Genomic DNA, 19,301 nt, shown 5'->3' with positions numbered 1-19,301 from the left:
CAAGTGTCAATAAGGGGAGAAAAGTGCTGGCAGGGAAGGCGTGCAGAGAGAGCAGTCGCGCGCTCGGCACAACTCGGCGATAAGAAACACAGCCCTTAGGAGAATAATAACGCTGTCACTTGTAAACAAGGCAAAAACATGAGCACTCCCCCTCTGGCTTGCAGTCTGGGCAAAAGGAGCCGCTAAAGAGATGAGATGTGCCAAATTTCTCATTACACAAACAGAGCAGGAATAAAGCGCAAGGGGAGACGGTGAGCTGTGGCAGAAAGCAGGAAAAAAACATTAGCAGCAGCTGCGGGGGACCCGCCGCGCTAACCCGCGGTGCCAGGCTGCTGCCGTGGAGGCGGAGCGGCGTCAACGCCGAGCACCGGCCACATTTACCCACATTGACAAGGGACTAACTGGCACATGCTTCTTTTCTCAAGCCCACATTTGATCCAGGCGCACTTAGACAATCACACCGTATGCTAATGATGCTAACGAGCTGACATATTTTGTTGCAAATGTTTAAAAATAAAAGGGGGGGGGGGGTGGAAAGTAAAGTCAGCTATTCTATCATTTTCACATCAAAGTAACCCCACAAGTGCTGTTGCCTGAGGCGCGAGTCTGTGGCTGCAAGGCAGACATGAAATTGTTATTACAAGCCTATTGAACAGCATGCTGATTCAACACTTTGCTTATAATTAGCCTTCTCTGGATACCTGATGCTCATTTGGCCAGTTAAGAAACATGCTCTGGTGATATTTCATTGCTGGGCTTTTACACATGAATTTAAGCATTGGAACAAGCTTGAGGACATTGCCTCTTCCATAGAACGTATGATTTTGTTGCTCCTGTTTTTGCCGCCAACTGGGAGAGTAAATACACACGGGTTAAAATACTACAGATAAGCCCGACATTTCCCCGAGAGTTTCGCGAACGTACTGTGAGTACGACAGTTAACGTCAAAGCAAGTTCTATGTGGATATGATAAAATCTAAAGAAAAAAAAACTGATTCAACTAGTTTTGTCTTGGCACAAAGCATATACACTTAATTATGGAAAAAAAGAGCGAGAGTGTTGAGCCTAAAGCGAGGCGCAGAGGGGCAGAAGGGAGAAGCAGGCTGCCTTTAGGCCAGCACACCCATCCTGTCTCTGCCTTTCCTGTTCCACAGCCATGCTCACAGCTACAGTATGTTCTCAGTGATAAGGGATGGCACTTTCCTCTAGTTGGCCCTGAGCTTTGTTGCTACACCTTTCTTTCTTTCTTTTTTTTTTCTTTTCGGTTTTGTTTGCAGGCGGAATTTCGGGAGGCCATCCTCGAGTCTTCCCGCGGAGCACACGAGTGGTCTGCCCTCACATCTGGAAAGCATGCATCGCGCTGTATTATTTTAAGCTTCAAACAACTTAGCAGACACGCCTACTCAACAAGTGAATTGGGAACTGCGGTTCGCTGGCCAACCGCAACTTTCCAACACAAGAGCTTTGAATCATGTCCTCCGGACTAATTTTGCTTTCGTGTTGTTTTTTCTTTAGGCAGCTCCTCCACACTGTTTAATGTGCCGGGGCTCATGTTTCACGGCGTCCGAGCCAACAGTTAGCTCACTTGAGAGAGTGTTTACACAATTCGGAATTTTGCTCATTTAAAGACACAGAAATAATCATTTATAAATTGCTTGTTAAAATAACAGAGAGGGGCTAGCCTTTCCAGCCTTGTCGGTCGAGAGACAGAAACTTGACAAAGGCGCAGTTTCCTTTTCTACTGGGAGGCCAGCCACAAAATAGGCTATGACCCCACCCACAATGCTGTATCATTCCTAGATTTAAACATTGCTTGCTTTTTTTTTTTTTAGATCCTTTTCGTTCATATACAACTGGCATGGAATGGAAGATACCACATGTTTTCTTCCTCAGACTGTCAGGGAGATAGTATGTGCCACTCACATAGCTGGCAGTGGCGAGCGTCCTGGGCTGCTGTCACTGCCGTTGCTGTTTCCATGGTCCATTGCTCCATTCATCTCTTCACGGATGGCGTTTGCCAAGGAGTTGAGGGTGGGACTTCCAATGGAAGAAGTTGTGTATAGAGGTATGTTGTTCTCTGCCATCGAAGCCTGAAACGCCGGCAGGCCCGAAAAATTAAATGGGAAACGGAAGAGAGTTGTCATCACATACTCAGTTGCCCGTCATTCTTTTTATACAAATACATCCAGCCATGACTTTAGGTGACTGAGAAAATCAAATGGAGAGGGATGTGTGTTTTTTTTTGGTAATTATTTGCATAACCTCCCAGAGGAAGTCAAACCAAATTGTTTTTTTTTTTTGCCAGAATATGTCCTATGCAGGCCCACTAGTTGAAATACAGCATTCTGATTAATATTGCGTTTGTGGAATATAAATTCAGCAGCAAAATGCACCCACTTTTAGCCATCTCAGGGGGCGGCCATTTTCATGTCATCTTCAGTCGTCAGAAGTGACAAAATGGCCGGCCCTTGAGCTAGCTAAAAACGGGTGGATTTCTCATATTCCACAAACACAATATTAATCAGAATGCCGTGTTTAGGCTAGTGGGCCTGCATAGAACATATTCTGGAAAAAAAAAAAAAGTTTGGGTTGACTCCCTCTTTTAAGTTTTTCATTTTCACCTGGAATGCAGCGGAGAGGGTCGGCCCATAGCCCAAGCTTGTCTGAATATTCTTCACCAATGCTGGACTTCTGCAAACAGAAAATTGAATTACAGCCACCGGCTTACATCTCACCTCGCACACATTTCTCAGCTACAGTATCATATTTGCTAATAAGAAATCAATGCACTTGGCGTGAGAGCAAAATACATTTACTGGTGTATTAATGACAATATGAAGGCTTTACAGTTACGACCAAGTATCTTTCAACAAGCTGAAGTGCATGGGAAGCAAGAATAAGTTGGAAGACAAAAGCATGATGGATCAACGCATCACAGCAACACTGATGGGGGAAGCATGCACGGGCGGGGGGATGGTGGGTGTGTGCAGGGCTTTGGCTCTGGTGTTTGCAGACGGGCAGGCGGAAGGGCTTACTGTACAAGCAGCTCGTCAAAGTTCTCATCAAGGGCGTGTTTCCGAGGGCGGCCTCGCTGTATGTGTCGGCCACGCTTAAATTCCTCATCATCAACGGTCCAATAGGACCCAAACTCATCCTCTACTCTCACAAAGCACTTATGCAGGGAAAGGTTGGTGCGAATGGCACCCTGGGAAAGCGAACCAGCGGGGGACAGCCAGATGCAGTGTGTGGCGACGGACAGACACACACACACACACACAAACACAGGGAGGAGGGGAGAGGGTGAGGATCACAATGAAAATAAGCCAAAGCCATTGTGGGTTATGGGGCATCACCAAAAGCCTTCGGAGAGGATGTAGGGGGTGGGGGGGGGCACGCCAAAGCAAGCAGGGACTTTGGACGATGTGGCACACAGACAATGAGGTGGAGCAGCAGCGGCGGCAGCAGCAGCAGCCTCTTCCCATCAGGCAACTCAAACGAACAAACCTACCCACTGATCTTTTGAGGCCGTCTCTTTTGGAACTCTATTTCGTCCACTGTCCACACAGCCCCTTTTACGTTTTCTACCCGCACAAAACACTTGTGTAGACTAAGATTATGCCGGACTGCATTCTGCAGTTGTGTAAAAAGAAAGAGAAAAAAAAAAAGGTTCTATCAGTAAACATCTCTGCATGAGGAACATTTCATTGCAAAAAAAGATATACAGTGTACGGTCTGAGTTTTGAGTAAGACTCGGCATAAAGAGTTTTAAAAAATGAGATTTTAATTACAAGATTAGTGTCTAAACAAATACATTCATGATCCGTGGAAATAATCAATGAAGGTCTGTCAACTGGAAGTCAGAAGAAAAATATGTGTGGAATCTAGAAAATTCTAGAGTCTTGTAGATTCCACGCATCTTTCAAAATCAGGTGGATTGTTGAAAGGGAATGTTTACACTGTGCAATACCTCTGCAACATGCAATACTGGAATAGTCGAATGCCTGCATCTTTGCACACTGTACGTATTCTTTCTTTTTGCACTCACTGGAGTATTACGACTGCCCGTACAATCCCATACAATGTCGTTTTTTGTTTATCAAATTGTTTCCAGGTTGTACTTATGTACATTGCCCACCCTCACTTTTTTCCTTCAATATTCATATTTCATTATTTAAAATGGCTCTTTTCGATCAAAATTGTGACGAGGCCCATAACTATATCCCGTTGTTTGGAAGATAACTTTCTTATCGGAGTTGTAATGGAGTTTTTCAGAGAGAGAGAGAGAGAGAGAGAGAGAGAGAGAGAGAGAGAGAGAGAGAGAGAGAGAGAGAGAGAGAGAGAGAGAGAGAGAGAGAGAGAGAGAGAGAGAGAGAGAGAGAGAGAGAGAGGGAGAGAGAGAGAGAGAGAGATGGGCATTTAAGTTACATCCAGCGGAACGTGACGGATCACCAAGGGCTTAGAGCAGGCTTTCAGTTCCTAATTTGCCTTTTCGACTCATATTTCGCCTTTTTTTTTTTTTTTTTTTTGGTCACGTCTTCTTTTTAAATTGTTTGTTTTGTTTTGGATTGTGCGTCAGAGAGCTCATTTGTGGTTTGGTGGAAAGTGGAGTGAAGCCACCCACCAACTGAACATCCCAACAAATTACAGTGAGCTTGTTTACGGTTCATTTAAACAGAATAAGGAGGCTATTATCATGCATTTGGCAAAAGTAAGGATCATTTGTAAATAAATAACTCTTGGACACGATTTAATTGTCGGAATATGTCATGTACAGGTTGAATAAGCCAAATGATAAACAGGAACATTACCTTCCACGTTGCTGCATTGCGTCTAAAATATGCAAACATTCGTGTGAACCAGTTGTAGATTTCGTTTAGTGTTAGCTGCTTTTCTGGAGATTCGAGGATCGCCTGAATGAGGAACAGTGACAGAAGCAAATATGTCAAATGTTGCTTCCTTCACAACGTGATAAATAAATCACAAGAAGCAGGCAGGTTTTGTGTGTGTGTTCTCACAAGAAAAACTAGACAGCGGGACACACTGCAAATTGTACTGGCTGTTTATGTAGGCCCCTTGCACTTTTCATTCAAATGGCAGATTTGAATACATTTTCTTTTGTGGGTGTACATGAAGGGCAGGCAAAAAAAAAATTCTCAGGCAGATTACAGGGCAGCAATTATGGCCAGCTCAGATTAATTCCTGAGATCCCAGATTACTGGGACCAAGCGATAATTGACTGGCATTCTTGAAACAGGTTCATCCCTACTGTTGTGTGAAATGAATTTGGTTATAATCACTGAAATGCTTAATCACATGAAATTGTCATCTGCATGTTTTTTGGAATCTCGTATGCGTGCAATCATTTGAGGCTGACTAATCAGTTAAGTCTACATCCAATCAAATTTAACAAGAAACAAAGAGAAACTAAAATGTTCCCCAAATAGCTGAATTGGAATTACTGGCGATATTAAGGCAGTACAGGAAGAGTCCAAATAGCGGGTGCTGAATTGAGTGCTCAAGCTAACAAATATTATATCTTTTACAAATATTCCAAATAGCGGGTGTTAAATTTGAGCAGATTTCACACACTGTTGCCAACAGGTGTAAAAGTGGTGCAGATCACCATATTTCATTTCATATTTCAAAGACATTTGGGGGAGTTGAAAGTTTAAAGTGATGGAATTGGAAGTGTTAGTGGAAGACAAATCAACCTACTACTGAGTTACAGAAATCAGTCACTTAGATAATTATGTTGAAGCCAGCAACTGCATAAAATCCATTTTTTTAAAATTTATTTTCCTTCACGCAAAATCAAATTGTGCCTTCTAAATGAATCTCTTTGCGCATGCTCCTCCTAGAATGCACAAAAACGAACTGTGAGGCAATTGAGCACATTTGGCAGAGGCAATCCTGGGTGCGCCCAGTTAGTAGATCAGGTTCCATACCCATTTGCATGACCAATCAATTTTGCACCCATTTTTGCAAGTGTGAACCTAAAGTAAATGAGGCCCTAAACGGCTGCTGAACAGTGCCACAAGTAGAACATTACCTGTCTTATTAATGAAGCGTACGTGAATGGTGGTCTAACATCTGCATTCATGTAAAATTCTTTGTTCTGACTGAGATCTGCAATGGCAAAAAAAAAAAAAAAAAAGATGTGGTAGGATTAATAAGCATCATTAGACAGTTTTTAAGATCAACTTTGAAGCAAGGCAGGGCCATGTCATGTAAAGAAAAAAAAAAGTATGTTGTGTACCTGGAGAGATGGGCATGTTGTATTTTTCAGAGTAACGCCGTCGCATGGGGCCCATGCTGTGGTGGAGGTTGTTGGCAGTGATGACAGAGTGAGTCTGTGATAGGGGTGTGAGCGGCGCAGTGGGTGTGGTGGGGGTCTGGGGCAGGCTCAGTGGAGGAGAGGCTTCAGGAGGGGTGGATTTGGATAGTGTAATGTTGGACACCAAGTTGAGCTACAGGAAACGGCAAAAAACAAAAACAGAAAAGATATGAGCTCAGTAAGTCCTTTGGTCAGCCAAAAAGATGAACCCTAAGCATTAAATGCTTGGAAAAACTGACAGGGATACCTTGACAACACCCCTTTCTTCTCAATACTCAGCCAGTTCCACCTTCCTGTTTCGGCCTGTTTGTTTAATCTTTTGTCTCTTTTGAAAACACTCGCCGTCTCATCCTTTCACGAGGACTACACTGGAATGCTCGCCGCAAAGGAAGGCAAAAAGCGACTCCAAGAGCACAGACAAATGCAGATGTGTTGTTCTCAACTGAGTGAGGATGCTTCCAATGTGGCTAATTGCAAGACGAAATGATATTATCGGATCCAAAAGCCGCTTATGGGGATGATCTGATGATTAACAACTTCTGCTTCAGACTGACCACCATCATTTGACCCACGGAAGACGGCCCGGTGATATTAGTGAGTTGTAGTCCGAGGTCTGTGTCCATGGTGGGGCTAAGTAATAATGGCTACAAGGTAAACTAATTATGGCAAGTGCTCAGAAGGTATAGCATGGCTTGAGGCAGCTGGGAGCCATGTGCCAGGCGTCCATCCTGCAGCAGCAGTGAAGTGGAAAATTTGAGTCTGACCCTTGCTCCAGCTATTAATTGGCAAGAAAACCTATGACACATATACACTGGCCCTTAAAATTGCTCTAATTCATCTGCAGGAATACAACTATTCCCAAATTAAACATGAATTCCATCTGCGAGAATGTAGAAAAGACAAATAAGAAATTAAAGTAAAAAGCGAAAAAAAAAAACATGTCTCATTTTGTGTTGATAAAAAGCATAGAGCAGACGTTTAGGCCCAGAACACAAGTTCACACCATAAATCTGTTATCTAATTCATAATAACAATTGTAAAATGATATCAACAAGCAAAACAAAAAACAATATTAGAATTTTGCACATAGGAACACATGTATTGTAGCTACGCTGGTGAAAATGTACATTTAGCCACCGTCACTGACAGCAGGCAAAAAAAGAAGAGCTATCACGAATGATGAACAAAATAAATCACGTTTGCACAATGCTATGAATAGCATGTTGACTTCTCTTCGTGAGGATTAGCCGGCTTTGTTTCTTGTTTCATCCATATTCCCTGGCCATAAACACGGAGAGGTTGCAACAATAGGCCAGACAGTCTGGTAATAGCCTGGCCTTTGTTTGCCTCACCATTTGGACTCACTCCAGCGTACAGACAAAATGAGACTTCAGACTGAAATTAATTAAATGGTAATTGGTGATCTAATTATACTGGCTTTGACTCGGCAAGCTGCTAAAGAAAATAAACAAAAAGTCCCTCCTCAATTATGTATGGCGTAAAAGGTCAGATTTCTGACAAGAATGCTTAGTGACACAGAGCGCGGGCACACGCACACCCTGGAAATGCGACACATTTGTTTTTAAGCCCCCGCCTCATCCATTTTACGAGAATAAAATGAATCCTATTCATTTCATGGTTTACATGCACGCTATCAGTTAGCATTCATCATAAACAAATGCAAACTTACAATTAGCTGCTCGACTACGGCACCTGGCTACTTAAACATGATTTTACCATATGCAACAGCGGAAAAATGTTTAACAAGTAAAGTCATTTTAGTTCACCAAAAATTGACAAAACAGCTAAAAAATAAACAAATTACCAAATAAAATCAAAACAAAAATGCTGTCAGCCCCTGTGAGAACTAACTGAAACTGCATTTTATGTTTATAAAATTAATTATAATTATAACAAAAATGTCCTTCATTTCCGTCTTTGTCAATTAATTTATTAGATGAGTCTTTGGGGATGATTTTGAATGTATTTACTTCAATATTACAGCACGGCCATTAGCTGGAAGAAGGAAGGTCGAACTGTCGTCTTGGGAGCTGTGCTCCCTTTACTGTCGCCTAGAAAGTGACGTCATTAAGCCGCAGCCAATAAAAATAAATAAATAAATAAATAAAATTACATCACCCCTAGAAGATAGCCGTGCCACAAATCCACTTTAGAAGCCTAGCTAGGACGTTAGCGTTGCTGCATCAAAATTTAGAAGCTGCATTATGCGCTGTACTTATTTTATGTCATAGTTTATTATTCACTACCTGTATTTGATTTTTGGGTGGTTGTTTTAAAAATGTTTTAAAAATAATATTCTTGTCAAATTTTGCCTCTTTCCCCGAACATTTTGCTAAAAAAAACAAAAAAAAAAAACAACAGAAAACGAATCATAAACTAAACCGAAATAAAGCATTTTCGAAAAAAATAAAACTAAGAAAAACTAACAAACATGCTCTGAAAACTAATTAAAAGTAACTCAATTTAGAAAAACAAAACCACATAAAACTAACTATAATAAAAAATCCAAAACAATCATAACCCTGGTAACAAGCAATCACTGGGAGATATGTTTGCATTCATTCCGCATCTACTCAGGTTGTTCCCCGAACTCAATGAGGTCAAGTTCCATGACCTGTGTAAATCCACCAGTGGCCCAGCCGAATCAGTCGCACAGGTGCCGCCGGTATGTATCATAGTCTAGCACTTGATAGCGGATTACGGTGGCTAATGTAACAACTTTTATGAAAGGAGTCTATTAATTAGCATCAAAATCCTGGCTCCCCTTGAGAGCGCTCTTGTCGAGTTGTGACACAGCCATTCTCACAGGCCCCAGGGAGAGACGAACTCAAGATGCTATCTGCCGCCTCAACCACTTTTCATATACAAATGCGCCGGTGTCAGAGCCCACTTTTTGCACTCTAATCTACACCATCAGCGTACGACACAGGGACAGCTTTAACAGACAGTCTTTTGTTGTTGCCTTTTGATGTCTCCACGCACGCCATGTTGACTGTTACTGCAGAGACAAGTGCACATGTAGCCTGTGCACATCAATAGGCGACTGTAAATAAATGATCCAAGCCGCACAGTGTGATGAGAGACAGGGCTCCTGTGTGCATATTGTGCATTTATGCCTGGGAGTGTGTGCGCGCGCGCGCGCGCGTGTGTTCGTTTTTGAATACGGGGCAGTACAATGATCTTTGGCTCTTGGTGCGATAAAAGAACTGTCATTCAGACTGATACATGGTCCCTTCAAAAGCATGACAGAATAGCCCATCCCTTGAAATGCCACGTTAAGCCCTTGTCTCAATATGGATAAGAATTGCACTTTACGGTTTGCTATAAATGTAGTTCTAAGCGTAATCTAATGTGTCATAGTAATAGTTTTCTATTTCTATTGCCCTCCACAAAAAAAAAATCCATATTTAATTTTTCTTCAATTATTCATAAATAAATTAGTTTTAGTTTAATGTGATTATTTCAAATGGATTATTAATTCTAAGTACAACCGTATCGTTTAGATTGATTGAGTCGCATGTACAGGTACGTCTTTTAACCGGACGCCGCACATGTTCTTTTATTCTATTATTTGGCTTTTCTCGTCAATAATAATAATGATAACGATAATCTCACAGGGCAAACCGGCAGCGCTTCTATTCTGTTACGAAGCTGTTTGTGTGCACTTTATCTCTGACACCAAATTGAATCTTGGATGTCAGCAGATGTGGTCCCAACAATATATACTGCGTCCCTGGAGACAACAGCTGTTTTTATTTAGTAGATAAAATAAGTAGACAGAGGGATAGATTAATGGATACATGTGTGCCAATTAAGACAAACAAAGGAATGGGGGTGGGGGGGGTGGGGGGAGGACAAGAGACGTATGATGGGCTGGCTCACCGGTTGTAGGGTGGCTTTGGGCTCTGTCGATTTAACATGAAGGTGTGTCATCATTGCTTGCAGACGCTCTTTGTCTTTTGCTAGCTGTAAAAGAGGACAGCACTTTTTTTTTTTTTTATCAGTACAGACACAGTGCATTTTTATCACATTGACAAATCAGTGTTTTTTTTCATTCCAGGCAAACCTTAATTATTTGCTATGAAAACGAATTTTAAAACCTGATAATATATAATACTGTCATCAGTTGATGTCCTCCAATTTCAGGTTGTATAGACTGTTTGTTTGTAATTGTCCCCAACAAGCAAAAGAAGAATTTTGTGTCTGATAAATGTTGACTCTATCTCTGAATATTATACAACCTGAGTGAAAATAAAATATATATAAAAATATAAGACACAGGATTCAGGTAAAGAAAATATGATCTTTGCTTATCTGGTAATAAATTAAACAATTTGTATGATTTATTTTAGTACAGGTTATTTATTGGAAATGCTCACTGTTTTAACCTGTCACTGTCCGATAGACACTAACTTAGTAGTCCGTTTAAAGTCCCTCTAAAAAAAGACAACATGAGTGATGGCCGATCTTTATGGAAACATTTTACAACCGTTTTTAAAAAAAAATCGAAACTACAAAATGGCTGCTCATAACAGATAAAGTAATAAATAACATTTCAGATATTTTACAAAGGAAAATTAGCTTATTATTATAATTCAACACTGAGTTTCTACCATCTCTGTGTGAGAGATTTCGTATTTTATTGTTGGCGCAAAAGAGTTAGTCATAAATAACTTTTAAACCCAGTGATATACAAAATGTAATTATCTTCTCTACTTAGCTCCAGGCTCTTCATATATCTTTTCCTAGCTGTCACGCATTCATAACACATTTTTAATGACTGGTTACTTGCCGATGTACAAATTTATGTCATTGGAACTCTATGGGTGACCCTGTGGCTGATGTCAGACAAGGGGGGGGATTGGGGGTGTTACACGCAAAAGCATTGTCAGGAGAAGAAGACATAAATATTTGGTCCAAAACAAAAGCCCAGACAATACCTGCAGCTCCAGCTGTTGTACGACCTGCATTTGCACCCGACACTGGGCGGTGCTCCTGTCATCCAAAGCGTGCTCATTGTTAAGATGCCTGTAAAACAAAAAAGCAGAAGACGCACAAAAAAAAAAAAAAAAAATGAACGTGTCACTTTCACTTGCAGCAGCTTGTTTCAGTTGGTTGATGTGTGAAGTCTGTTTTAATGATGCGATCTAACCAGGAAAAAGGCGCAGGCAAATAGCTGGAAAGAGAGTGCTATGGACAGCTTGAATATCCAAGCGAATACCTTTTTTTTAAAGCAAACATGGATGACAGTCAGCGTTATATGCAGATAAGTGGAATGATTGAAGAATTGTAGGTTTCGCTGTGGCATTTGGATTACACTAGATTTGCATACATATCTGTGTTCCCCCCCCACCCTTATTTGTGTAATTAAAATACAGTTAAATATTTGAAATAAACAGAAGAAGCAAATGGGACCTGTCACAAACGTGAGTTATGGATATAATTATATGTGATCATTTTATACAGGAAAATATATTCTCTTTGCCTCTACTTTTATAACTAATCTAAATAAGTAGCTCGGCAGGCTCCAGACAAGGTTTTTTCTTTTTTTTTTTTTTTTTTTTTTTTTAGCAGTGATTCATATAAAATGGAGCAGATAAGGTTCACGAGCGAAGGAAATATGATTGGAGGAATTTTATCAGCCACCGCATGAATTACTGTTTGAAAATGCTTATGCAGGGGCATTTCATTAATCATTTAATCATAATCCGAGCAGGATGTTTGAACTGATTTCACAAATACCCTTTCATTTCACTACTTCATTATGCTCACTAATGGATCCAATATATTATATATATCATAAATTATATCACATCTTCACTGACCATGTAGGTCACTGTCACCAAGCTCGTCTCGGAGCGCACACGTTGGCGCCGGCAGAGGTGTGGAAAGCGCCTGGCTTTACAAATGCACTTTTTGCTCACAACAAATCAAAAATAGTCAGTGACGGCATAGTGGGGCTACGCTTGCTATCGCAGCTTGTATTTATTGCATTGCATTTTTAGGTTTTAATACCACTTAACACACTGACACGTGGAAGGAAATTAGGAGACTGTTTGTGTTTTTAAACCCTCTTTGAAATGACTGACATATACCCAGCACTTACAATGAATTATTGTGTTGATGTAAAGAATTAGGATCAAATATTATAATTCTGCTATAATTCTGGCTTCATACTTGATTCCAATTCCTATGGGCTTTCTGTTAGTTTGCATCAAACATATGTCAATTCAATTTAAGCACATCTGCAAATGAAGCTGGTAAACATTTCTGTATATTCAAATGTTCAAAGAAGAAAATAATAGGTAAAGACGCTTCAACTTCAATTTAACTGGCATAGACTGAATTTTCAATGAAGGGCAGCCTACGTGAGCAGCTTTGAAATTTCCCTGTTCATCGGCGACATATGCCCCGCTTCTTTTCATCCTTTGTTACATTCCACTTTATTTCTTCTAATGACATGGAGAGTCACAGTGCATAATTAATAGGAAATGAAATATTCAAATGGCCCTAATGCGGCCTTGAGAGAACTGTCTGGACACGAGAGCAGCGGAGACGGCGAATTGACAACGAGAGAGACTATGGATGTTGGCATGTGTCACTTCTTGGACTTCAAATGGAGCCACTTTTAAAAGCTCTGCATCAGGCTGACAATGTTGAATGTAAATGAAACAATAAAACAAGTCACTCAAGACATGCCTGTAATGCAATCATTTCCGTATGACAGTTAGTTTGCGGATCATTTTTGGTCCCTTGCAATTACTGTGTGAGCTTAAAGCCACAATTTCCTTTTCCCAAGTCGATTCAATGCTCTGATCGTTGAATTAGAATTACAAAACGGAACACTTCTGTCATGTGGACTAAATGCATCACAACTACCAGTATAATAAATTCTACGTCAACATTGTAATTTCATTGAAATCCAATGAGTATTATTGAATGTGCTGCTCTTGATAATCTCTGAATTGAGATCATGTGGTTTCGGATCACAGACGGTGCAGCACTAGAGGGCACTGCAGTGTTTCACTGGCTCTGACCCCTGGCAGGATACTATCACTACGTTCTTGACCGCAAAAAAAAAAAAAAAAAAAAAAAAACACACCCAAAAAACCCCCTCCTCCTAGCTCTTACTACACACCTCTGTGTGTTGAGCACAAAAACAGGATTTGGTGCTTTATGTTGATCAAGATAGTGCCCGTAGGTATGTCATGTTTTCTTTCAAAGAGAATAAATACACACACAGTTTAAAACAACATTTCAGACCCACGTTAGCTGTTAGTGTTGGCATGTGGAGCTGAAATCTGGTTGACGTTAGAGTCCTCCTCACCTTTCCGTCTGTCTGGTACGCAGTGTGTGTTCTGCTGACTCAACAATCCCAGACTGATACATCTTCACGTAAAGTTTCAACAATTCCATCCTTAGGAGACTCTGGCAAAAGCACTTTAGTGCACTAAATACATTTTTTTTTTTTTTTGTTATTATTATTTTCACTGCTTTCAGAGGCCTGCGGTATCAGTTGCTTGGCTTCATGTGGAAGCGCTTAAGGCTTTGAGAGTTAACACCTTGGTGAGCTGCTCGCACACTGGCCTGCTGCTAGACAAAGGCGGCTTTGTGGAGACTCTCCCCAAATGTTTTCTTAACATGTTCCAAGCAGTTTGAGCAAGTCAACTAAAGTAAACAAGATGTTGCCGTGATAAAAACACTTGTAAAAACAAAGCAGAGTGCACTTGCAGACATTGTTAGGGAGAGTTCTACTGTGTGCCCAGAATTTTATTCCCTTCGCTTCTATAAACAAAGGGCGAGGCAATGTCAGAATACAATAAAGAGTGAACGATTTAAAGGCACCTCCCTAAAGCCAAAATATATGCCTTTGTGTGAGCGTGTTTGGGCAGAACGCATACTGTATTACAATGTGCTTGCCGCAATTACATGAAAATACAAAACTACCTTTAAGGCTGAACGATAAATTGCATTTGCAATATAATCGGGATTTGTGAAAGCGATATGAGAGTTGACTTAGATTTTTTGTGTCTCCAAAGTTTGAGCACACACACGGAGACGACGATGAGCGGCTCCTTGCGCCACGGCAAATAAAAAACGCAAGGGTGCAACGTCAACTCATATGGCAATTTGCAATTTTTAGGAAAAGAATGGCGATTCGATTATTTGCCATAATCGTTCAGCCCGAGCTACCTTTTTGTTTTTGCAAACTGTACTGCGCATATTTATTCGCAAACAATCTTGTGCCATAAGCACTTCAAAGACAAGCTGCAATACCAGTGGACTTATGCAAACGATCAAAAGAGGATTGAAAATATTGACAAAGCATCACACTTTCAGTCGTCTCTCAGGCTGCCCTGCATGACACCTTTCGCCCTGCGTCTGCTGGGAAACTGTGTGAGTGCTTGTTTTTGGATAATGGAATTGTGTCATATCTGGTTTAAAGTGAGACTAATCCGGGGTGACAGTGAGCCATTGATCTGCTGCCATAAGGCAGATGTTTTCATCCTCTCCGTAACCATGGCGCTGTTATGAGCTGGATTAACAAGAGCGCACCGCACACCGGGTTGATAAGCAAACCTGGGGTCTCAGGCAAGGGAATCGTGATGTATAACAACAACGGTCCGCGCCTGGCTGAACAAGCTCTAATCTGTTCCTGAGTTGTAATTTCAAAGCAGGTGTTTCTGTCTAAGATAAAGCGCTACACGCATGCATGGTTAAACATCGGCTAACCACCGACAAACAGCGATGGGGTGGTCAACAATTAAATGCCGAAAAACTGTGGAACCACGGATGTAGAAATCGAAGACGTACAAAGGGTAAAAGAAAGACAGAAGTGGAGCACAAGGCAAGGAAGGCGGTCAAAGACAAACAACAAACCCCCACGGTCCAATGACAAGGGCAAACACGCAGCGCGCCCAAAGTGTGGCCTGCTACGGATAAACATCCTACGGTTGTTTGTTTGGGAAAAATGGTCCCCATCACCATGGGAACCGCACTTATCACAGGAATTAGAGGCCCATGGCGTCCTCCAAGGGAGACTCGGTCTCCGTACCCTTGTCAAGAGAGGACCGACCCAGCCACCCACTCAGGAATAACAACTAGCTTTTGTTACAGTGCATTTGTGTGTCACCAAACGTGCAATCGAGCCAAAGCGGGGACACACACTTAGGAATGGCGGCGAGAGCTGATTGATTGAGGATGCCTTTGACTTACTTCAAGAATGAATGGAAATCATCAAACACTGCTTCACATCCAGGCCACTTGCAAACACCGTGACCATAGAGAGGATGGCTGTGGGGGTGGCAGTCTTCTACTGTGGATCTGAAGGAGAAATGCAAAGGAAAATATGCAATTTAACTTTTTTTTTGTTGCTCACACACGTACGGTGAAAGACTGTCATTGTTGTCAGCACATGGCCACAGCCAATCAGTCCTTCTCAAATAGTGGGACGGGCCCCCTGGATATGGCGCATGTGGCCCCTCGGACCATGCTTTATTTGGGGCGGTACTACAATGAAGTGTGATTGCACATCCACTACAGTAGGTGGCGCCCTAATGAATTGATTAATTTATATGATTCTAGGCAAATTGATGCACTTCAAATCTTTTTTGTTACAGACTAAAAAAAAAAAGCAACGGTAATAAAGTGACTCCCTTTTGTAAGTTGACCTCTAATTCTTTTTTCTTTTTTTTTAATGTTAATAAGGATACAATGCCATGCAGAGGTGTACTTGGAATAATTTCATGGACAAATGACACTATTTATAGTTGCGACGGAGACTCCTCTTCACGACTGCCATTTGTGACCTGGAACACTGCAATGTGGTTCAACTAATAATACAAAATAGATGCGCATGGTTCTAAAGGAATTTCACTATTTTTTTTTTTCAATGCATTCCACAACACAATAAAACAAAGAGTACGGTAGCTGTGTGCAGATACTGTGTACATTTCTATATCATCAACCCCTTGACAAAACTGAAAAAAAATAAAATAAAAAATAAAATATTGTGTAAGTCCACACACAGAGCGATTAAGGTCTTTCTTGGCTTGGATCGAGCACAAACTCTAAACATTCCCACCTGGTATCAATTTACTGAACCTACTGGACAATTCATGTCACCAGAGGCTGACGAGCAACCACGCGGCAACGCCTTAACAGGGACATCTATAAAAAAAAAAAAAAAAATAAAAAAAAAAGTCACTTTACAACATCTTGCATATGGCAAGCGGTGTGGAAGGAATGTTACCCCAATCGGCACTTGAGAAAGTGGTCTAGTGGGGAGGCTACCATGAGAACAAGACAGTCAGCCATATGGAAACAAGCACAGTACGAGACGCACAACTCGCAGCTCCAACGGCCTGGGGGACTGGCCTATATCGCTGCCACCTGTGCTTCTTGTTTCCCGATGGTGCACAGCGCTGCTGCTGACGCATTCGAAGACATCAGGCCGTACACTAATATCGTGCTGTCACAACCGACACAATTTACTCTTTATAGTGTCTTACAATTGCTGTAAAAAGTATGTATCTTTGGTGAGTAAACTTGAAATGACTGCCTTATTTTTCCACTTTTCCACCATTTAATCTTGTGTTTAACATAGCCGGAGCTTGTTTGTATGCATTCTGTTTATTACTAATATGCGTACAGTTTTTACTGGTGGCGACTACATTTCAGGTCAAAACATTCATCGCTGTGGTAAGAAGGGTATTCCCCTGTCCAAGTCACGTTACTTTTTTGTTCAGTTTTCAGTCATGCATTCCGATTACAATCTTTGTTTAGATTCAGATCCTAAATTGTTGAGTATATTGAGCGCGGACCTCAAAGTAAAAACGATCAGACTCACAAGGGTATTTCAATCTGACACACAGGTTGAATAAGTTGAGAGCCAGCCATTTTATGGCGGATGCTGTTCTGAGACAGAGCGCTGATCAGAGCCTATTTGCCAAGTGTTCTTCAAGACAACTCGGCAGTAGCACGTGCCTCGGCTTCGGTGTGTCAAGACGGCAGTGATTGAATTTCTCCTCCTTCCCTACGACGGAAGTGCAAAGCCGATGAGTGATTCCTGTGGATGCACTTAAGGTTTTAGTTGCAGGCGTCGTCGTGCCTGGCCAGATTTTATATGACACATGAAACTAACTACATGGTACTTAGGGCCCGCTGTAAACCAATCTGAAGTCGGTCGGGAAAACAGGTCCATCAGAGGAGAGGCGTGTTTCTGTTGCCTGACAAAAGGACTTGCGAAACCACATCAATTAAAACTTCGTTAAGTTCAGCATTGGCAAGATGAGTGGATGCTCTCTGTTTACGCCCGGGCCATTTTCTTCAGACTGATAGTTCAAATTCGTAAGTCATTGGGCTGTCGTTTTCTCCAAGATGCTCAATAATGGTGTTGCGTTTAAATCTAAACTTGAACTGCACCAGCTAAAAAAAAAAAAAAAAAAAAAAATGTAGAACGATCTTGGTGGTTTAAATTCAACAAATTCAGATGCTATCTACAGTATAAACAATTGCTACCTATTTCAAATATTCTAAGATTAGGCTGTTAGATGTCATATTAATTTATAATTATATGAATTTGCTGTTAATTCAGCAATGATTGGCTTTATTCTGTGCCGTATCTGCTATCTATGAGACATTTCGGTCGATGAGAGTCACCTGCTTGCTTTTCTGACAGATCTAAGATAGTATGACAACATTACAAGTAGGAGAATATTCCATCTGAGAATGCTGTCTTCACCTAAGCTCTCGTGCTAAACTGCTGCTGACATCTTCTTTAATCTCTGACAGTCAGCGCTTGCCAGCTCGAGCGCCGCGTCTTCTTCGGTGCTCCGTGGGGCCCATGTTTTTCTGCCACTGACGCTCACCTTGTTTGCTCACATGTGACCATGTGTGATGGAGTGAGTGAGTCAATATCATCGCCTACACATTGCTTGAACAACAAACGCGCACGCGCACGCGCGCGCACACTCTACTGTAAACCTGACGCTTCTGGGTGATATTTGGAACATGGTAAAAATGTTACGTCTTTAAAGTGCAACTATCTCGATGGAAAAGCCAAACTTAAAAAGACAGAGCTACTTTAAGAAGAAAAAAAAAAAAAAAAAAGCAATCAGTCTCACCACTGATGAATCACGCTCTGTGTCACAAGCCCCCCGCTCTCACATATACACATATACGCCGCTTTTCACCAAAGCGTCAAATATGTTATTTTTTTCTACATGACTTTCTTAATGACACGTTAGTTTTAATTAGTCAGTCAGATGCTATGCAGTGAGCTCATTGTGCCTGGAGGCTCCTCGCTAGCATTTCAAAGATCAGGTGCAAGAAAACAAGCACACGTGTAAGATGCCAAATTCCTTCCTTCCTTGCCACAGAGACACACACACAGATGATTTGAAAACGTGACAACACTGCCACTTTTTTTCCCCATTCATAGCAACTTGTTTTTGTGCCTGAACAATTAGTTGAATCAGGTTGATGATACCAACAAGAAAGAACTTGGGCATGTGTTTCACCTTTAGAAACGCTGCTAATGTGTTGTAATGTTCTCAAGTAAAGGCAATCTGAATGACAGGAAGGCAGACTTGACCCGCTCATTAACACTAGTGAAAAATTAAATGAAATATAAATTAATTATAAACACTGAAATGCCTGTGGGGACATTGAAATTTGTGGAGACCCTGGAAGATTATGCGACTAATGAGAAAAATGTAAGAAAGTACATTATATGATATACACTCACCGGCTAGGCGGCCACACAATTATATAAAGGTTATATCAAACATGGTGCATTTGCAAAGATGAAAATGGAGAGATGGATGGCTGGATAATGTACGTTGAATGGACACTTAAAGTAGGTGCAGAAAATATCAAACATTTATGCCTTTACACTGACAATAATTTGCAGTTGTACACTAGTGCAAGCAAAGTCAATTACTAA

At 41.2% G+C, this 19,301-nt stretch overlaps 1 protein-coding gene across 12 annotated transcripts in view; it reads right to left on the bottom strand.

Moving 5' to 3' along the window:
* The window catches only part of LOC147142528 (forkhead box protein P1-B-like), a 121,586-nt gene that overhangs the window by 4,362 nt on the left and 97,923 nt on the right, over window positions 1-19,301 (bottom strand). For 10 of the 12 annotated variants that reach the window (XM_086041099.1, XM_086041102.1, XM_086041103.1 and 7 more), the window contains 9 exons: window positions 15,572-15,679; window positions 11,296-11,383; window positions 10,238-10,321; window positions 6,257-6,467; window positions 6,050-6,126; window positions 4,809-4,910; window positions 3,509-3,630; window positions 2,622-2,691; window positions 1,924-2,090 (listed from right to left, as the gene is read on the bottom strand). In XM_086041099.1, coding sequence (XP_085897225.1) covers window positions 1,924-2,090; window positions 2,622-2,691; window positions 3,509-3,630; window positions 4,809-4,910; window positions 6,050-6,126; window positions 6,257-6,467; window positions 10,238-10,321; window positions 11,296-11,383; window positions 15,572-15,679 — 1,029 coding nt within the window. Of the gene's footprint in view, window positions 1-1,923; window positions 2,091-2,621; window positions 2,692-3,035; window positions 3,206-3,508; window positions 3,631-4,808; window positions 4,911-6,049; window positions 6,127-6,256; window positions 6,468-10,237; window positions 10,322-11,295; window positions 11,384-15,571; window positions 15,680-19,301 lie in introns of all 12 variants that reach the window. The other 2 variants (XM_086041107.1, XR_015088167.1) reach the window with 2 other exon arrangements.

Source organism: Filicampus tigris, chromosome 9 (genome assembly GCF_054856515.1).
Source record: "Filicampus tigris isolate MCC_2025a chromosome 9, RoL_Ftig_1.0, whole genome shotgun sequence".
Classification (NCBI taxonomy): domain Eukaryota; kingdom Metazoa; phylum Chordata; class Actinopteri; order Syngnathiformes; family Syngnathidae; genus Filicampus; species Filicampus tigris.
Note: the sequence above shows the minus strand (reverse complement) of the source record. Positions and strands in the feature narration are given on the sequence as shown.